At 42.5% G+C, this 18,952-nt stretch overlaps 1 protein-coding gene across 7 annotated transcripts in view; it reads right to left on the bottom strand.

Moving 5' to 3' along the window:
- Nucleotides 1-101: 101 nt before the first annotated feature.
- SFI1 (SFI1 centrin binding protein) overlaps nucleotides 102-18,952 on the bottom strand; it is a 26,184-nt gene continuing 7,333 nt past the window's right edge. For 5 of the 7 annotated variants that reach the window (XM_088065012.1, XM_088065009.1, XM_088065011.1 and 2 more), the window contains 25 exons: nucleotides 17,490-17,607; nucleotides 16,830-16,932; nucleotides 15,778-15,934; nucleotides 14,850-15,011; nucleotides 14,369-14,439; nucleotides 13,543-13,635; nucleotides 12,330-12,427; nucleotides 11,959-12,040; nucleotides 10,832-11,010; nucleotides 10,527-10,602; nucleotides 9,678-9,773; nucleotides 9,167-9,243; nucleotides 8,457-8,559; nucleotides 7,870-7,966; nucleotides 7,048-7,214; nucleotides 6,595-6,669; nucleotides 6,240-6,314; nucleotides 5,717-5,893; nucleotides 4,786-4,919; nucleotides 3,773-3,868; nucleotides 3,345-3,597; nucleotides 2,545-2,689; nucleotides 1,679-1,802; nucleotides 884-986; nucleotides 102-342 (listed from right to left, as the gene is read on the bottom strand). In XM_088065012.1, the coding sequence (XP_087921138.1) occupies nucleotides 235-342; nucleotides 884-986; nucleotides 1,679-1,802; nucleotides 2,545-2,689; nucleotides 3,345-3,597; nucleotides 3,773-3,868; nucleotides 4,786-4,919; nucleotides 5,717-5,893; nucleotides 6,240-6,314; nucleotides 6,595-6,669; nucleotides 7,048-7,214; nucleotides 7,870-7,966; nucleotides 8,457-8,559; nucleotides 9,167-9,243; nucleotides 9,678-9,773; nucleotides 10,527-10,602; nucleotides 10,832-11,010; nucleotides 11,959-12,040; nucleotides 12,330-12,427; nucleotides 13,543-13,635; nucleotides 14,369-14,439; nucleotides 14,850-15,011; nucleotides 15,778-15,934; nucleotides 16,830-16,932; nucleotides 17,490-17,607 (2,969 nt within the window). In that variant the 3' untranslated portion in view covers nucleotides 102-234. The remainder of the gene's footprint in view (nucleotides 343-883; nucleotides 987-1,678; nucleotides 1,803-2,544; nucleotides 2,690-3,344; nucleotides 3,598-3,772; nucleotides 3,869-4,785; nucleotides 4,920-5,716; nucleotides 5,894-6,239; nucleotides 6,315-6,594; nucleotides 6,670-7,047; nucleotides 7,215-7,869; nucleotides 7,967-8,456; nucleotides 8,560-9,166; nucleotides 9,244-9,677; nucleotides 9,774-10,526; nucleotides 10,603-10,831; nucleotides 11,011-11,958; nucleotides 12,041-12,329; nucleotides 12,428-13,542; nucleotides 13,636-14,368; nucleotides 14,440-14,849; nucleotides 15,012-15,777; nucleotides 15,935-16,829; nucleotides 16,933-17,489; nucleotides 17,608-18,952) is intronic. The other 2 variants (XM_088065006.1, XM_088065008.1) reach the window with 2 other exon arrangements.

Here is an 18,952-nt window from a genome sequence, read left to right as displayed (position 1 = left end):
ACATGCCAGGTAACATAAACTAGGTATTCCAAGTGCAGCATGAGGTAGATGTAACTGCAGTTTGGTTTAGATCAGCTAGAGTAACAATGAAAAAAGCAGAATTATTTTAACTTTATTTATTAAAAATATCAATGCCATACATAGAGCTAAGTGAATGGATGCATCTCTTCCACCATCCCCTGCTATGAAAGGGGCAAAAAATCCTATCCCTGAGCTGAGAAGCTGGTAGATGCACTACAGATCCAGGGCAAGCTGGATATCTCGCAGGCGGGCCAGCAGGGCCTGCACATGATGTCTCTCAGCCAGCTGTGCTTTGGTGAGAGTGTTGATCCTCACCTGCAACTGCAAGAGAACACATCAGCATAAACATCAGTTTGTACAGTGAGACAGTATTTAGTCTTTTTGGCAGCAAGAGCTGCCTCAGCAGCTTTTGTATTATCTCACTTGAGGTCAGGAAGTGACAATTGTGTCACTCAGGAACAGCTCAGTACTGGCTGGAGTCAGAGGTACCAGCAACCACATCTGGCTGTGGGAACCTGGGGCCTGACAGCAGTGCAGGGCCAGTCTGCACACAGGAATTGTCTTGACAAATTGCAGAAAAAAAGTTTGAGACTGAGTCTATGAAAGCTTGATCCACAGTTTGGAAATAGCCTCAGAAAGGTCTTCTAGTGGAGCAGGAATTACATTTCTGAACAAACAGGAAGATGCATCTACACAGCCTGTTCTGCTCCTCAGTGTACTTCTGACTACAAATTTCCCTTCTCTTGGCATTTTACTAACAGCTTATTACACAATTCCTCACAACTACCATCAGCCTTTAGGCTAAGTGCATGGCACAGTGATAGTCACTTCAGTAGCTTCAATTTAAATGCTGTGTACACACCTGACCCAATTCTTCCTCAACTCCTTGCACACCATCTTGGGCTCCTGGTTGCGTGCTCTTGTCCAGCCACTGCTGCAGAATCTGTGCCTGCTGCTGACAGCACCTGATAAAAGGGATTAGAAGGATTCTTATCCCAATTAAAAACTCAACATCTAAGCCAACTTAGACTTACAATTGATACTTGCAATAAGACCTATTTTTTCTTGTCTCAAACCAGTCAATGGTTAAAATATTTTTTTTAAAGGTAAAAAAGAAAAAACCAAAATATGCTGGAAAGCAGAGGATTCTGAAAACTGTCATCTCTACCTCCTGCTTCTAGTCCCTGACTTCTTCCTTTCCTGACAGTTAAATCCTCACCAAGCCTCATTTCTTTTGAGCATTTCTATTTTCTTGTTCTAGTAGAGCAGTTATCAAATACCAGCCATATTTAATTTTTTAATTGAAAACTGGAAAAGCTCAGACCTCACTCCTCTTGATAAAATAACAGCTAAATTTCAACTGTTCTGCCCAATTCATTTGTACTGTCTACAGATTACACCCAGTGATACCTCTGACATGCTTCTGCAAGAGCTGCCAAAGGTATAATTAAACCACTTGGCTGACTACAGAAGTAGTTATGCACATACTCTCCTTCACCTGGAATGAACTTGAAAGGAGAAAATAAAAATCTCTGGAACTTTTCTCTGTTTCATTCATAGTTCTCCTGTGAACAGACTGATTACTTCCAGGGTGGATACAGAGAAAAAGTGCAACAGAGTGGACAAACTGAAGAAAGGCTGGGTAAAGGAGCATTACTTGAGTTCCTGCTTCCTGCTGTAGTAGTACTGCATCTGCTGCTGGATATGTTGGAGTTCATCTTCCACCTTTCTCTCCAACATCATTTCTTCTCTGGAACTGTGCTCCCTCTTTTCCCCTTCAGCTGAATGAAAGATGTAAGGCACAAACAGTGGAGGTAGAACAGACATCCACTCTTTATCAAATATTTTTAATGAATAATGAACCCTCCCAAGTCCTTTTCACATGTTTCGTTATCCTGTGATGTGTTCACCCCAAAGGATCAGGTACAGAGAGAGGGCAGGAGTTCCAACAGCAGTACAAGCTCTTGAAGACTCAGTCTGAACACACAAAAGTTACGAAATGTTCTGGGACGGTTTAGTACTACAGACACTGTTCAGGCCTGTTCAGGATTTAGTCTTTCACATTTAGTCTAGAAGTAATTAAGTACAGTAGTCCTGCAGAACACATTTCATGCTCTGTTGTCATTAAAAATACCACAATGACAGGTGCTTAGACCATCTGTCCCCTTTACTGGGTAAGTACAGGGAAATCTCGGAGAGCTCTACTGGATGAACTTCCCTCCTGAAGCAAGTTCTGTAGGATATATGAACACACCAGCACCTGAGCACATTCTTGCTAAAAAGAAGCTGGCTTCAAGCAGCTCCCATCCTTCAATGCCTAGAGCAGGGCTTTAGCCCCCAGACTCAGCAGAATCCACACAACTGCATTTACCATCCCAGAAAGGAATACTCACACCCTTTACCTCCTGATGCTGGCACACGAGATTGCCCTGGCTCCCATACATTTTGTGGCAGTGAACAGCAGTCTCAGACAGATTAGAGAGAAGGATCAGCAACTGCTAGAGTTTAGATCTGAGGATGTACCTGCAATCTGGTGACTCCCTTTTCCCACCGAGTCTTCAGGTGACAGCAAACGTGGCTGCAAATTTGGCTGCAACTTCTCCACAGAATTCTGTTGAGAGTCCTGGGAATGGGCTCCTTTGTGACCATTCACAGGCTGACCTCCTCTCTAGAAGGTCAGAATGATATTGGAGTTTTCCTCAAAGGGTTTTCTTAAGTAAGCCCTACAAGTAGGATGTGCCTGACCTACTTAGTCCTACTCCCACTCAGACAACTCCTGTAGGTACTGAGCCCCTCTCATAAAATCCCACAGAAGAAACAAAGCTTAAAAGGTGGGCTCTTTGATTTCTAGCATGGAGATATTTCACTGAGATTAAAACTTCCCATTCTGTGTGGAACAAAGAGTTCAAAATGCAAGCACCTACTTGCAGATAAAGTGAATTTCAATTTTTTTAGGCTCTCAGACCACCCACTGCTCCTAAACTGAGTTTCTCTTAAATCCCTGCAATCTGGACAGCAAACTGTAACTGCTCTGAACTCCATAGAGGCAGCACCCTCTCATCACTTGCTAGGAAAAGATCTGGCTAGGAAGACCTCCAGGAAAAAGGCATGAAATACAGAATAATAGAGGTGGATTGCTTCAGACTAGGGGTAAACAGTCCTTGGGCATTCAGAGGCAGTTCACTTGGTCAGCTGACAGCTAGAACAAGTGAAAAACAGCTCAACCAGGGCAGTTCAGAACAACCACAACAGAACAATAAGCAATGGGCCTGCTGACAGCAGTCCAGTACACACACTAATTGTTGCTTCAGCAATACACTCACCTCTTCTGAGCCAGCTTTCATTTGGGACATGAAAGATGCAGGAGACCACAGCTCTGGCCCCTGCCCAGCTCGGTGCATGTCCTGTGTCCACAGGGGGAGAGAAGCACAAGTGAGAGAGGGATGGGGATGAGCAGCACTGCCCATCTGGAATAGACATTTACAGGCATTTCCTTCCACGTGAGGTGTCAGCATTAAGTTCCCAGTCTGTGCAGGACATTTATTCACAGATGTTTGCTGAAAGGGCACCTCTGACCTGTACAGGAAGAAGGATAAGGTCACTGTACACTGTAACCTGTTGGTCTTGTCCTTTGCAGTCAGTGCAAAAAAGGGCAGACTCTTGTCATTCCCTTGCATACAGCTCTCCAATAAACTGCTCTACTATGCCCACTGTAAGTCATCTTCTTTACTTTTAAAATTGGATTTTCTACCTAGTAAAAGGAGGTGCCAGCAGTTCCTTGCTTTCTAGAGATTCCAGAGGGAAGTCAGGCCTCTGTGGTGGTAACCTGGCTTGTTGAATGGCATTTCTGAAAAGAAAAACAGAACAAAGAATGCCCCAGACTTATGACTATTGCAAATTGGCATCAGCTGGCATTGCAGCTAAAGAAACAGTCCTGTTTCATCCCTCATCCCTGCTCTGCAACATTCTCCTTGCATGCAATCATGATTCTTAAAAATTAAATTTTAACCTGTATTAACGTGAGAATCTAGTTCACCATGTGAATGGTTGTACCAACACGAAGAGTGGAGGAGGTGACAAAACTGAATAGGGCAGAAACTCTTCTTTTGGCAGCATATACTTGCTTAAAGCAATGTGAAGTTACAACCTTATTTCCCTGTAGGATTCCTGTCCTGCACTGAGAAGGTTCATAGACAATTCTTCCTTGCAACTGCCCATGATCAATAGGAATTTTTTAAGGAATAGCTTCCCTAGGGAAAAGAAAAGGGAAAAGAGAAAGTTCAGCTTCTCTTCACCAGGATCTTGTCATCAGATGACTTCAGTGAATAAAACGAGCTTCAGTGACACTAGGTCACTTGGGCAAGATAAGCTCTCCTGATGGCCAAAGACCCATTAAAGGGATCTTTCAAATGTTTCTCCAAGTAACTGTTCCTATGACAAATGGCCAATGCTCCACAAATTAGTTGTACCTTGAGAACCACGAAGTGGAAGGTCTATAGCTGAGCTGGTTCTACCTGTCACTGGCAAGTACAGTCACAAATACCATCACTATGTGTGGGCTGATACTTGCATTACACAGCAGCTCTTGTGTAACTCTGTACCACCAGCCATGTGATGCAGAGTCAGAGTTCAGGAGAATGCATGGAACTAAGCCATCAATGAGAAAGCTTGGAAACACAAAAGTGAGACACACGTAGATAGATTACATATATGCAGTTATTTATATGCCAGAGAAACAGGGGAGGGACTGAAGTTTGCACTCACAGGCCATGGAGATCAGAGCCCCCCTCAGCAGGGTGAAGTGGTAGATGTCTGCATTTTGAAGGCCATGGCTCTTCCTCTGATGAATGTCCTCTTGTCTCAGGACTAACATCAGGCCTTTTAAATGTCACTTGCTTCTTCAGAGGTGGCAAAAAAGAAAAAGGCTTATTTGATTTCTGGGAGAGAGCCTTCTGTTTCCACAGCATAACACAGCAATACACTGACTGGTGAAGACTGCAGTCTGTCTGCCAACACAAAGAATAGCAGCACATCTGATGGCTGAGAGCAGGAAGCACCACATCACCTACAGAGAAGGATTTCTGATGCCCTCAAAGCCATACCAGCTCTCTAAACTAAATCAAGAGGTCCACTGTGGTAACATTTGGGTGAGGAGCATTAACAGGGTACTTCTGCACCAAGGCAAGCTGCACATTAGCAAATGGAACAACTGAAATCCTGGAAAAAAGCTGGGAATGCTGCCCAGAAGCAGGAAGAGAGCAGTCAATACATGCATCCTTTTCACACACAGGGCTGGGTGGATACTCAAAGGCAGAAGTGACACAAGCCCACATATGAAGGTATAAGCAGTGCTAAAGCTAAGACAGGATCAGATGTAGTCTCTAATACTTCATCCTAGCACAGAATTTAGAGACCTGACCCACATGCAAAGGTCTGAATCAGGAGTACTGTCCATTGCAGAAATTGGCCTGTTTTAAAGTAGTTTCATTAAGAAAGGTTCCCAATGAGTCTGAAGTCATCTAGTCTCAGCTGAATGAAATACTTTGAACCAGAGACAGAAGTGTATGTAGGATCAAAAGAACAGCTGGGACGTGGAGTTCCAAGATACATACATGCACATACCCACATCCCACACACAGAGCAGAGACCAGAGCAGCCCAGTTCTGCATAAACATCTGAGCAATCACTCTTTCACCTCCAGCTGGTGCTGGGTATGGAGCTGTCCCTGCAGCTGTTTGATGCTAGCAGTGCTTCTCAAGGCACAGGTTACATCTTCTCTCAAAGGAGTTGTGTGGTAAACTCCTGTGACGTTTTCAATGCCATCTTTCTTCTCCTGCTGCCCCTTGGCAAACCTGAGCCAAGCATCAAATACCTACAACAGGAACAATGAGAGCTGTATTATACAGACAGGGTCCAGGCCAGGGACTCCCCTTGCAGACAGCAACACTCTCCCTTCCACTGGATAGGAATAGGCAGAGCTACAGCAATAGCAGGACACTGCCACAATGACAAAGGGACAGAGATTTAAGTCAGATGAGGCCAGATGGGGAAAAATTTGCTTATTTTTTAATCAGCTAACAAATGTTAGGGAATTTTCCAGCATCCCAAAATAACATACAGCACCCAAAAGAGGAAAAGAAAGACTTTCAGTGTGCACTCTGTTGATTCTACACATCTGCAAACCCATTTGCCTGCCCCTGCCCTGCACAGCTCCTCACCTTTCTCTGCACTGAAAGGGACCAGTGCCACAATGCTTGCACTGTCTCCCGCTTTTCCCATTGCTGCTGCAACAGCTGTTAGGGGAAAAAAATGCACAGTAACCAGGTCAGGAGTTCACATAGCCAACACCAGGAATGCCAGTCAAAGCACCAAGCATGGAGGAAGTGATGGTAGACCCAGAAAATCCCACTCAGTTCACTCAGTCTATGGCAAGGTGTCTCTAGTGCTAGCTGAACCAAAAAATCCTGAAAACGTTTAAATCAAATTTTCTTGGTCCTTTATGAACAGAACATGAAGGAGAAGGGAGAATGACTGGCAAGGACCTAGGTGTCTACCCAGGGGAAAATTCCTTACCCGAGTTTTCCAGCAAGAGAAGGAAGCAGAGCAAAGTCTGTGAGTCATTAGTTCATCTCCCCTTCTCTGCAGCAGCTGCAAGGCAATCAAAACAGTGAGTCACTTGCAGACAAACCCCATTTATCTGAGCCAAATGCTATTAGAACAGACAGCAAACAGCCTTTATCACCCTCCCTTTGCTCTGTTGAGGCCACCCTCAATACCCAAGTGCCCTACAGTGTAATCCCATGTGCAGACATCTACAAGCCCAGCAAGGATTTCATCTGCAGCAAGCTCAGGTTGTCTTGTTAAGTCTGTTACTTCTATCAGTTTCTTCAGGCAAGACACAGCCATGCTCCCTCCTCCTCACACAAAGCTATCATGCTCCTCCTCAGCCCAGACTGCCACTTCCTTCACCAGTGTGTTCCTCCACACCCCTAACTTCCCACACTTCCCACTGGGGAGGTTGCTGACCTTTACCTTTTTCCCAAGGCACTGCTGATGATAATTTTTCCATTTCACCAGGTACTTCTGGAGCAGGTGCTGCTGGTGGTGCTGTGCTGCCCTGTGCTGCTGAGCCCTCAGGATCAGAGACTCCCTCATTAATTCTTTCCAGTGAAGAAACAGGCTCTGTAAATGCACTGTTAGGGGAAGATAAATCAATTCATGTACCAAAAGGAGACTATTCATCTCAGAGTATCGAGTGCTCAGCCACTCTTCCAAACTGTTTCAGCAATACTTAACTTGGACAACACTCAGCAGAAACAGTATTCAGTATAGGAAAACTGTGAAATACTTCATACAACAGACAGGGAGCTGTCACTTGCAAGTCTTCCCTCCTGCCACTGACATTCCTTATAACCTTTAGGAAAAGCCCCCTGTGCTTCAGAGTCCTCATGTCAAGAATGTACCATGGTACCATGAAAATGCTTGCAGAGTTTGAGGGTCTTTCAGTAGAAATGACTAGAGAAAGACTGAAGCAGTAATTGATAAGACTAGCACTGCCCTCAAAGCAGATGTCTGAGGTTCTCAAAATTAGTAATGGAAAACTCTTTTGAGGAAGGAAGTGTTACCATCCGTTATATAGTACAAAGAACAAACAGAGAAACAAAAGTAACACAAGCAGCATTCAGCAGAGCACTGGAGTCCCAATTCACTCTCCATTCTGTGAGGACATCTTTTGTAAGCCAAAAGACCATCTAGACACTTCATCTGTACAGATAACACCACACACTGCCCTTGGCTCATTCACAAACAATGAGGACTTTTGAGAGTTCATCATCTACATCAGCTCACCTAAATCCAAATGTTTTCTGGCCTCCACCACAGCTGTTACCTTCAGGTGACGGTGACATGCTCGCAGCCAGGCAGTGTCTCTCCACTGCAGCAGCACCTAAGGATACAATGCAAACAGAGATGGGACACAGACTGGCACTGCAATGGAAAGGGATACAATGTACTCCCCCCATCATTGGCAACATAACCATTTCCACCTCATTTTTCACATAAGGCCCAGTAGACAATAAAAATTTCCTACAAATTAAATACAGAAGTATTTCAGAGGGTCCCCTTGGCATTTTTCAAGGTGTTCTTCTCTTTCATCCATCCCCTCCCTGCCCCACCTTACCAATACTACTATGCTATATCATGCTACTGGTTTTCCCTTCCTTCTAAGTAATGAGAAGAAGGAAGAGAAAAAGCCATGAGGTCACAAAGGCAAGTTTCAGAGACACCTGTAAAAACAAGATGAGACTCCCACTTTGCAGATCTCTTTTAGTAGCGGGTCTTAGATTTAAGTTTTTGGTCCTTCTAATTGTATTACCTGACCCCTGCCTGAACCAGCAGCTGTACTGAGACCTTGGCATCTGCTGTATAGATCCTACCTTTGACAGGATTGCTCTCCTGTAGTGCTCATCTGCCAGAGTAGTTGCCTTGGATTCATGTAGAAGAGCAAGGGCATTTTCTCTCCACATACACAGCACCTGCCTGAAGGGAAAAATACACACAAAAGTTAAAAACAAACAAACACAGCTGCATCTATAAACTCAGTTGTGCAAATCAACTCCTGCCCCTTCAGGTCTCTGCTTCTCTGAAGAGAAGGCAGGGAAAAACACAACACACTCAGAAATCCAGCAGCTTCTGCTGAGCCAATCAGGTTCTGCAAGTGACTCAAGCTGTATAGCATTAAAACAAATAAGGTAATTAAAACTAATGTAACTACAACCAATGCAATGTGAAAATATCTTCAATTGCTCTCCTCACTGTAATGCAAGAGAGGCTCTGCATCTTCCAGGCTGCTTTAATACCTTTAAAGACAGTGAATGATGCAGTTTGCTGTCTGATGACTCTTGCAGGACTAAACAGAGATTTAAAATTTAGATTTAAGATTTAAAAAATACTCAAGCAAAACAGCAAACAGGAAGAGGTTGATTTCTTTTAACTAGATGACCTGTATACAAAGAAACAGCAATGCATAGCAGAGTCAACTCCCAGCACCAAAAAATCAAAAAGTTACAAAGGTGGTAGTGAAAGAAAGTAATGAATTTGACTGCAGTGCAGTCACTTTTCTCATGCTGCCTAGGAAGAGGCTCACCACAGCAGCAGTCGAGTGTGCTCTTTCTCCTTCTCAGCTACTTGATACAGAATGCACTGCATGTTTTGTTGGTAAATCTGAAAAAAGAATAGTATTGAGAGATAAATTTACCTCAACTGTTAACATCTGTGAGGAGAGGAAACATCTAGAAACTCCTACTAGCATCTAACTAACTCTTACTAACTCATTATTAGCACTGGCAGTAAACTACAGGGGGAAAAAGTATAATAAAAAATATAGCCACTGAAATCAAGTACTGCTTTGCTGTGACAGTCACTACAATAGTTAATGCTAGCTGTGATACACCATTCACCAGTGCTACAAGATTACCTTGGTTCTGCTCCAAGAAGCAACGCTGAGCTCATACAGCCCTACAGACAAGAGCCTCCATTCTGCCTTGCACACGTGGTGTGTACCTGCTTCCAGTGAAGCAGTGTGGGAGCTCTTCAGCTCTCACTGAAACACTACAGCACATACAGACAAATACCTCAAAAAGGATGCTCCATCCTACCTTCCAAGCTGCCAAGGTCTTGACCAGCAACACATGTCGATAGTGCAGGTCTGCTTGCACCAACTTCCTCCATTTCTCACGCTGATGTCCCACATACTAGAAGGAGGAAATGGAAAAACACCAAAAGATACACACACATGAAGAAAGGAAAACAGGTAATGACAGAGAAAGGAGGGAAGGGAGCATTTCCAGTCTCTGGAGAAACATCAATCCTTCACCCTGCTGTAATAGCTTTTCACTCAAACCAGTGCTGCACTCTGCTATGTCCCCAAAAGGCTTCACTGAGATGGGATTTTTCTCCTGCCCTTTGTAGGAATCCTCTTGAAGACTGATGTAAACCACTCAAGTTAACAGGTCTGCACCAACACAGCAGCTCCAACTACAAAATTTCTCAGAGATTCTCAAGATATGCTGTAAGACACATCTGGTGCCTCATATCACGGTAAGGAAAAGGCTCACCATGTAAGTGACAGTGTTTGCTACAACCTGTAACACAAATACAGGCCATGATAGACCTGGCTGCAAACTTCTAACTTAAGTTTTGACAACACTCCCAGTACTGGGTAGGGACAATTTCATCACACTAACTCTGATTACATTCCCAGGTACATCTAAACCATATTCCTATTCTCACCATACCTAGATACATGAACAAAAAGAATTCCCTCTCCTCCCCACACAGTTCCTGTTCTACCCACACCAAACTGGTTTTATCCACATGAAAAGGGAGGAGAGCTTAGGAATGCCTAGTGTTTAAAATAAACAATTTAACTTCTAGCCATACGGGTGCAAGCAATTCAAACATAACAGAAAGACTTCAAGCTCTCCCCCACCTATTAACTCTCTCACCTCTCTCCATTTGTTCCAAGTCTGCTGCAGACACTTTAAACAGTGAAATCTTAAAGCTTCTGTCTCCTTGAGCCTCCTATAAGAGAAATAATAATTTGTCCTACAATGCAATCCATGATACAGGACACTTCTAGCACAGACTTGAGTCCACGTTTGTTATTTTCAGTAATTCATTTACTGAAAGACAGCTTAGTAGACTCCAAAACACAAAAAAGGAGTAAGCACCATTGTGAATTAAATGCTGTTTGTCCAAAGTAGACTGCCACAGGGCCAATCCAAATCAATATGTTTGCAAAAATTCTTACTCTATTTCTCTCTCGTGAGTCTTTTGTTTCCACAGACAGAAGGCCTTTAGCAGCAGCTGGTTACTGTAGTGATGTCCTGCACGAACCAAGCCCTCCTGCTCCTCCAAACGCGCAGCTGTTCTTCCACGCCAGCAGCACCAGAAGCAGCGCAAGAGCTGCCTTTCGAAATGAAGGACAGCCTGAAATGGATGGGAGGTGGCAATGAGTGCACAGCACAGACAGCTACAAAAAAACAGGAAACAACTCCTTAAAGATGACATGCACAGAACTGTCCAAAGTTTGTTCCTCTGAGGCTGAACAGCAATGGGCACACCACCAAAGCCCCTTTGCAGTGAGGTTATGTAATGTGCTCTGGAGGTACCTGTGTGCATGTGGATAGGGGAGCTGTTACCAAACACCAGCAGGCCAGAGAGAGGAAAAACACAAGCTGATAAATAGCATGTGAAGGACTCCTAAGAACTGATAAGTTCCAGAAACCAGTCCTGTTGAACGTACAAGAACTGATAATCTCCCTCCACCAAGGGTGAGCCGTATCTGCACAAAGACTCCCACACGTGTTACTGTCAACTTGGAGTTGTGTGAGAGACCTCATAAAGACCACAGTGGCTGCTGTATGTCAAGTCTCCAGGACTATATACATACATACATACATATATATATATACAGAAACACCTCCTTAGAAAATGAAGGGCCTATCTAGACACCTATCTAGAAGCAGCTAATTTCTCACTACAACCCTGCACTTCTTAAATGGGCTGGGGTTGGCCTATTATTATTATTATTATTATTATTATTATTATTATTATTATTATTTCAACAAAGTAACTATGAGACAGTGTGAGAAAGAGAGAGCACACACACATTTACAGAATGAGGGAATAAGTGAATTAACTATGAGAATGGAAATTCTCTAATAATAATTTGATTCTATTATTTAAAAAACTGCTTAACTTAAAGAATGTGATTAGTAAATATTGGTTGTAATCTGTTCCTCCTGACTCAATCCCTCATCACGGAAAAGGGAATTTACAACAACCAAGTCCATCTCATGATAACTCATATTCACAGACAGTGACTATGAAATCATCCCCTCTATTTCCTAAGCAAGGTGCAAGAGTTACATTTACCCTCTTCTCTCCCATTCGATATTCTTGCAGCTTGCAGGCCTTCAGCAGCCATGTGTCAAATACCTGCCTCATCAACACCCTCCTGGCAAGCAAAAAGGGAAAATGTCAGCATTTTGTCAGAGAAAATTCCTTCAGAAAACATATTGATCTTATGAATGTCAGCTAACTAAATGAACCTAAGAGCTAAGCTTAACCACTCTCCCTCTTACATTCCACAGAGAAGCAGGAGATGTAAATTGTTCATTACTCACAGAAAATGTCAAAGCAATTGCCATCAAGTCATGCCCCCAAAAGTATTGCCACACTTAAGAGAACCAAAGGCCCACAGATTCCACATTTGTACATGTTTGTATTAATATTTCTCTGCATACCTATAACGGGCATGAGCCACTGATGTTAAGGCCTGCTGCTGTTCTTCCTCCTTCTCTTCCAAGCGGGACTTCCAATGGTTCCAGTACTTCTGCAGCACCTGAAATAAAACAAGACACAAAACCCTTCAAAGATATCAAGTGAGGAGAAGAATGAAAATAAATAAATTAATAAAGTCCTAATGAAACTGCATCCTGCACTGCTTCATATACCAAACTTTATAACCTCTTACAAGTTTTTCTGGTAAAAGAAAAAATCCACCATAAACACAGAGAAATGAAAAACTAAACATATTTAAGAGCGGCAGTTGACTCACACAGATTTTATGTGGCTATTAGTATTTAAGAACAAAGCCACTGCTGTAATAAAAAAGTCCTTTTGTAGGTGGAAGTCAATAGGACAGCTCAAGACAAACTGACACAAGAACCTGTCAAGTTTTCAGTGGGGATTACTGGGTCTCAAGGAGACATGAGCAGTTGTTGGTTGCTGTAAAGACATTTATTATATGAATGCATCAGTCTCAAAGGCAAAGAGTTCAGAGTGTTAAAGTCCATACTAAAAGCTTCTGGCATAAAGTTCTGAATTCTGAGCAGCAACTTCCCAGCACAGAGTTTCACTGGTCCAGCCCACAGAAGCAGTTGCAGTAATTCTTCTTCTTCTTCTTGATGCTGCTGTAGTTGTTCTTTCTTGGGTGCGTGCTTGTCTGAGTGAGTGTGATCCCCAGTACAAGGGATTAAATTTCTAAATCATCCAATCAGCTAAAAACACTATTCCAAAAAACATTTTTTCTACACCAATCTAAGCTTAATTCTTAATTCATGAAAGCAGTGTTCATTTTACCTAAATCTTACATATAGTGTATTATCTGTTTACGTGAATAATCCTATCTGTTCCATCTAAGAATGCAAGTTGTGTTTTCATTATGTCTGCAGTTAAGTTGTATTTGTGTAGAGTAATATCACTGAACTTTAAACTGGGTAATAGGACTTTTTCATTAGCTAACACAGACTCTTAAGGCATTTAAGCTATATGAGAACTTACTTAAAACTAAAACTTATACTCTAACTTTATATGTGTGGCTTAATAGATTTTAAGTTTCTCTAAAGGCTGTAACTCTAAAGGCTTTAATTCAATCCCTGGATTTCTTTTTCTCCCTGAGTGACTCAGAGGAGTTTCTACTTCATGCATTCCAACAAGAACCAAAGTCAAACTCACTGTAACTCGATGCTGACAGGAAGACAGATTTGTTCTCATTTGCTGAAGACGAGTGTCCAGGGCATTCTGCCGAAGACCCTTAAAGCCAAGTTCCTGTAACAGCAAGAAATAAACACAACTTTCATTTGTAATCCAAATCAGGTAATTTAGAAGTGATCTACAATCCTAGAATCCCTTGAGAGGGGGCAGAACATGGTAAATAGCATTACGAGAGTATCCTACTTCAAATCACTAATCATCCTGCTCTTATAATCACTAATGCTTTCACTTCATGATCCAAACCAGTTTATTGGTATTCTTTTAATGACCAGTACTGATCCAACCTTGAAAATAGTTCAGTACCAAAAAGCTGGAGGCTTGCTTGTCCCCACCTTTCAGACAGCCTTCAGGGATTTATTTTTCTTTAAAAAAAAAACCCTAATACCTAAACAAAACCCCAAAATACTCAACTACTTGCACATGCAGCAAGCCATCTTTGGTCTCATGTGAAAAGCAGCATGCACACATCACTGCAGAGAAGAAAAAATAATTCTTGTAGCAAACAGCAGAAGAAAAAAAATCAATGGAAAAAGCAATCTCATGGTGGAATGGCCAGGGAGCAGGTAACACAACACCATCAAGATGAATCTACTTCAGCAGTTTCCCAATTGGAAGAACAGCTGTTCTGGAGAGCAGCACCATTTCCCCATTTGGATTCAATTGGCAGATTCCAGAACAGTTGAAATTTAGAAACCTAGTGTATCTCCCACTTTACACCCACACACCACTGTCAGTGTTACAGGGACACTCCACAGCCCCTCCCACAGGCACATAACAGCGCTCTTACCAACAGGTGACACTTGTAGTGCTTTTCAGCCAGCTCACACTGCTGAGCCTCTTCAACACACAGCACAACATCTGTCACTGAGTTAAAGTATCTTTTACACAGCAACAACCTTCTCCCACAGAGGGGCACTACATCTCCATCTAAATTTGCTTCAATGTTTGAATGTCCAGCACTGCAGAAATTCTGACTACAGTCAAACTTTTAGATTTTGCTGGCTTATCACAACATGTTTCTAACTCACTCTTAAGTAACAACCATAAATTATCATCTACAGGCTCTACCATACTCTTATACAGCTGCTAATATACTGTAATTACAACAGTTTAATGACTTGTTAGTATGGCATTACATACACCTATCTAATGACAACGTTTGTTGTCACTTGTGCTACTGCACAACATTCCTGCTTATTAACTGGATCTTCCCCCTGCGGGAATGTTTCTAACTTGTCTTTGCTAGGGACTAAACACAGATTGGATACAGTGCTTCCAGTGTGCAAAGACTCTCCATAAGGCAGTCCTTGCTGCTTGTTTTTCCAGGTCCCTTTGGTGAGCATGCATTCTTCTGCTGCATTCCCATGACAGCTGCCAATCGGAGAAGCACCGCCGGAGTGTCCTGCTTCGGTGAAACTCTTGGGCCAGCTCTGGAAGACAAACACAAATCACTCATGGCTTGTTCTGTCCTAGGCCCATTCGTATCAATGAGATCCTGGCATCTGAGCCACTGGTTCACAAGTGACATGAGCTCTAACACTGAAAAATGGTTACAAGAATTCACATTAATGCTCAGCTACAGATCATATGCTTCCTATTGATCACAAAGGCAGTTTTAAAGCAGTAACCTCCTATACTGATTTCAGAGAGGGAAGTTGAGACACTTGTTCAATATACTCAAGCTTGCTTACATTTCAGCATACTCCTATTACTAGTTCCTACATATCTAAGCTAGATTCTTTTCCACTGCCACCAATCAAAAAGCAATTCACACAAGTATCAGAACTCATTCCCATTCAAGGGAAGAAACAAAAGAACTGATGTAATAATCTTCACCATCCTATAGGAGTTGTGATTTGACTAATTATCAAGGAAGTCCACAGACTGACTGATCAAAGTCTTGAACACATCCTTCTCACAGATATCTCAGTCAAAATACAATAGAAAATACGCAAGTTTTCACTGAGGGAATTGTAAAGCATTTTCTTTTAAATCCCATGGAAAGCAGGTGATCTTCCTGACAGTTCAGCATATGAACTGAGCCAGCCATGCCTGTCACAGTGTACAGCCCAAGCTGCATCTCGTGACCTGCAGGGCAGAGACATTGCAGTGTCTCCTAGAAGAGAAAAAACCATCACTGTGCCCTCAGCAAAGGGGCTGAGCCCTGTTCTGTCCTAACTCACCATTTTCACTCACCATTCTGGTGTTTCTTTACTCTGTGGAGGTTCAGGCATCCCAGCCATGCTCTCACGCATCTCCTCAATTCCCAGTGCTGATGGTGAGTTACTGCCCTGGTGCTCTTCTGCTTCTCATTCCAGGTGTATAAATACAGCTCTCGCCACTGCAGCCAAGCCTGAAGGAACAATTAAGGGACAAGAACAGTAAGGGGGAAAAAACAGACAAGATTAGAGAAGTAGAACAATGACAAGGAGAAGAACAGACACAATAAGAAATTCCATGTAAGTTCTAAAAGTGAAAGCCATGAGCAATGAGGTCCCCCCCCCAAAAAAAAGGGAAAAAACCCAATAAAAGCCAAAAAAACACCGAAGGAATGTCAGCATATAAAAGGTCAAAGATTTTTTTCCCCTTTTAAATACTTTCACACTTTATCCCATTAAAAAGACCAATATAATACTTCTCTTTTTCCAACAGGCTTTCTTTCAGAGTATTTTCATATAAAAGAGAATCACATTATGAGATACTGTAAGACTTCTCAAGTCACAAGATTCTTTCCTTAGCAGAATACTGCCCTAGAACAGGCCATGTTGCATCTTACAGCACAGGTCAAATTAAATACCATCCCTTCTTTTTAATGAAATGGACAAAAAGCCAGAGTTTCAATGAAAGAAAGAAAGAAACCCATGCTGTTTTCACTTCAGCTAAGATCAACCATCTGGACAATACTCTCAGTCATCTGATTTAGTTTTAAGTACTCCTGCAAGAAGAAGGAAGATAGACTTGATGAACCTCAAACTCTGACAGGTTTGGTGCTGTGACCACTTCCCTGGGGAGCCTGTTCCAGGGACTGACCACCCTCTTAGGAAGATCCTTTTCCTAATATCCAATCTGAACTTGCCCTGACACAGGTTCCTTCCATTTCCCCATGTCCTGGTATGATATTCAATCATAAGTACTGCAATTTGCAAAGTAAATGAGTACAAGTCCTAATTTTTATTCATCTGCAACATTTTCACATGTCTGCAACTTAAACATTAGAAATGGCAGTAGCTGAAGCTCCTGAGACTTACTCGAAATTGCAGGCTCTGGGCCCAATGCTGCAGAGCCAAAATATTCATTTTATGTCCAGAGCATTTCTGGTAGTGTTGTCTTCTCCACACTGCCCATGAAATGCTGCCAAAACAATGTTACAGACAAGTTCAAACACGAGTGCCATAATATGGTGCAAGAAATCACTTTCATCTCACTGGAAAACGGTATGAACAACAATCTTTTCAAAGAACTGCTGTCCACTATCCCACATTGCTCCAACCTGACCTTGAACACTTCCAGGGATGGGGCGTCAACAGTATCTCTGGGTAATCTCTGTGTTTCAGTGCCTCACCACCCTCAGAGTAAAGAATTTCTTCCTAATATTTAATCTAAATCTACCCTCTTTCAACTTAAAGCCATTCCCCCTTGTCCTCTCACTGCATGCCTTTGCAAAAGTCACTCTCCAGCCTTCCTGTAGGCTCCCATTAGGTATTGGCAAGCTGCTATATAACATCTCTTAAATTCACAGTCTGTGGGTGTTGCCAGAGGAACTCACACATCCCAGAAAGCAAAAGAATTCTTAAAAAAAAAACACCGAACAAAGTCATTATTTCACTGCAGGAAAAGATAACATAACTCAGATAAAAGCCATGGCCTTATGGTCAGTGCCTCTCTGCCTGTCTGTATTCCATCCTTACCGCAAACAGCTTCTTTCCCTGAATGCCAGTGCCACAGACTGCATCCCATGTTTTGTCCTCTGAACATCAACATAAACCAGCCAGTGCTGCCAGGTCCTGAGCAGAGTTTGCTTCTTTGCTGTGCACAACAAAAAACGGCAGCATCTTAAATTCACCGCAGGAATCTGGCACATCTTAACCACGCCATCACAGACCGACCCCGACTCCTGTGTCCTCAATCTGCAGGGACACCTTGTGGGAAAGCTTGAAATGACAGCGACCCTCCCTGTGGTCGAGGCTGTCACACAGAGGTCTCAGAATCGCTGACGGCACCGTCCATGCCACTTGTTCACAGCAGCGTGAATTATCGGACAATGGCCCATAATCGCTTTGTCTTCAGCGCTTACAGGGGAAATAACTGTAGAACAATAGTCAGCATAACGACTGTACTAGGTAAAAATTAGAGGATTTTCTTTGGATTGTTTAAAAAAAAAGAAAGTTCATCAGGTTTATCCGTTGCTTTTCAAGAGTTATTCTCTACTACAAGCAGAGAAATCAACCAGAAACAAGTCAACACTATTTAGCAGGCTGGTCATGCAGCTAAAAACAGAAGTGGTGTCACAAATTCCAGTTTACCACTTAGTGCAGCGCACTGCATATTCTCCGCACAGAAAGCTGGCTTGTCAGAACTGACACTACTAAAGCAAAGTTACTATAAAACGTCATTGATTCTATGCCACTTTACACTTACACATAAAAAAACCCCAGACTTCTCTTTTTTAGGATTTCCTTGTGAATCAAGCATTAACCTACCTTGAAATAGGTCACCTTTTTCTATTTTTGACCAAGTAACACACAGCTTCTGCTGTAAATACTCTGGCCTCACTCAGTAAGAAAGGAAGTCTGGAGGGTGCCACTCTCTAGGACATTCTGAGGTTACTTTCATGTGCAAAGAGAGCAGTTAATTTATTCTGCAAATCAGCACAGAACAAAACCTCGGTATCATCTTTAAACAAGGGTCAACCTCCCCTCAGCAAAACATATTCCCTGAACCCAAGAAAGTTGCTACCAGTACAGACAGCTCCAAGTCAAATCCCTTGCAGAGCAAAGAACCTACACAATAAAGACCAAGGGCATTTCAAAAGTTTGGGCTTCTTTCAATTGCAAGACACAAGCTGGAAGAAACAGCCAATAGACGTAAAATAAGTGCAGTTAAAAGCACAGGGAACTATTATCTAATGTCTGTAGCAACAGTTGATAGAGAATTCCAGTAAAACATTCAATCAAAAAACATATTGTGATTAAGTTAAAAAAAAAACCAAAACAACCAACTGAACAAAAAACCACCAAAAATCAAGTCACCCCCTCAAAAACAAAGAGTGCAATCCAGAGCAGATGGAGAGGCCCCTAAGCTTATTCACTGACATCCCTAATGACTATATAGCTACACCCCTATAACAGAGCCCCCCTGCCATCTGCTCCTG

The sequence above is a fragment of the Pseudopodoces humilis genome, chromosome 20 (assembly GCF_049639895.1).
Source record: "Pseudopodoces humilis isolate 2021_Gansu_Grassland_sample_001 chromosome 20, ASM4963989v1, whole genome shotgun sequence".
Classification (NCBI taxonomy): domain Eukaryota; kingdom Metazoa; phylum Chordata; class Aves; order Passeriformes; family Paridae; genus Pseudopodoces; species Pseudopodoces humilis.
This window is presented reverse-complemented; position numbering and strand designations above follow the sequence as displayed.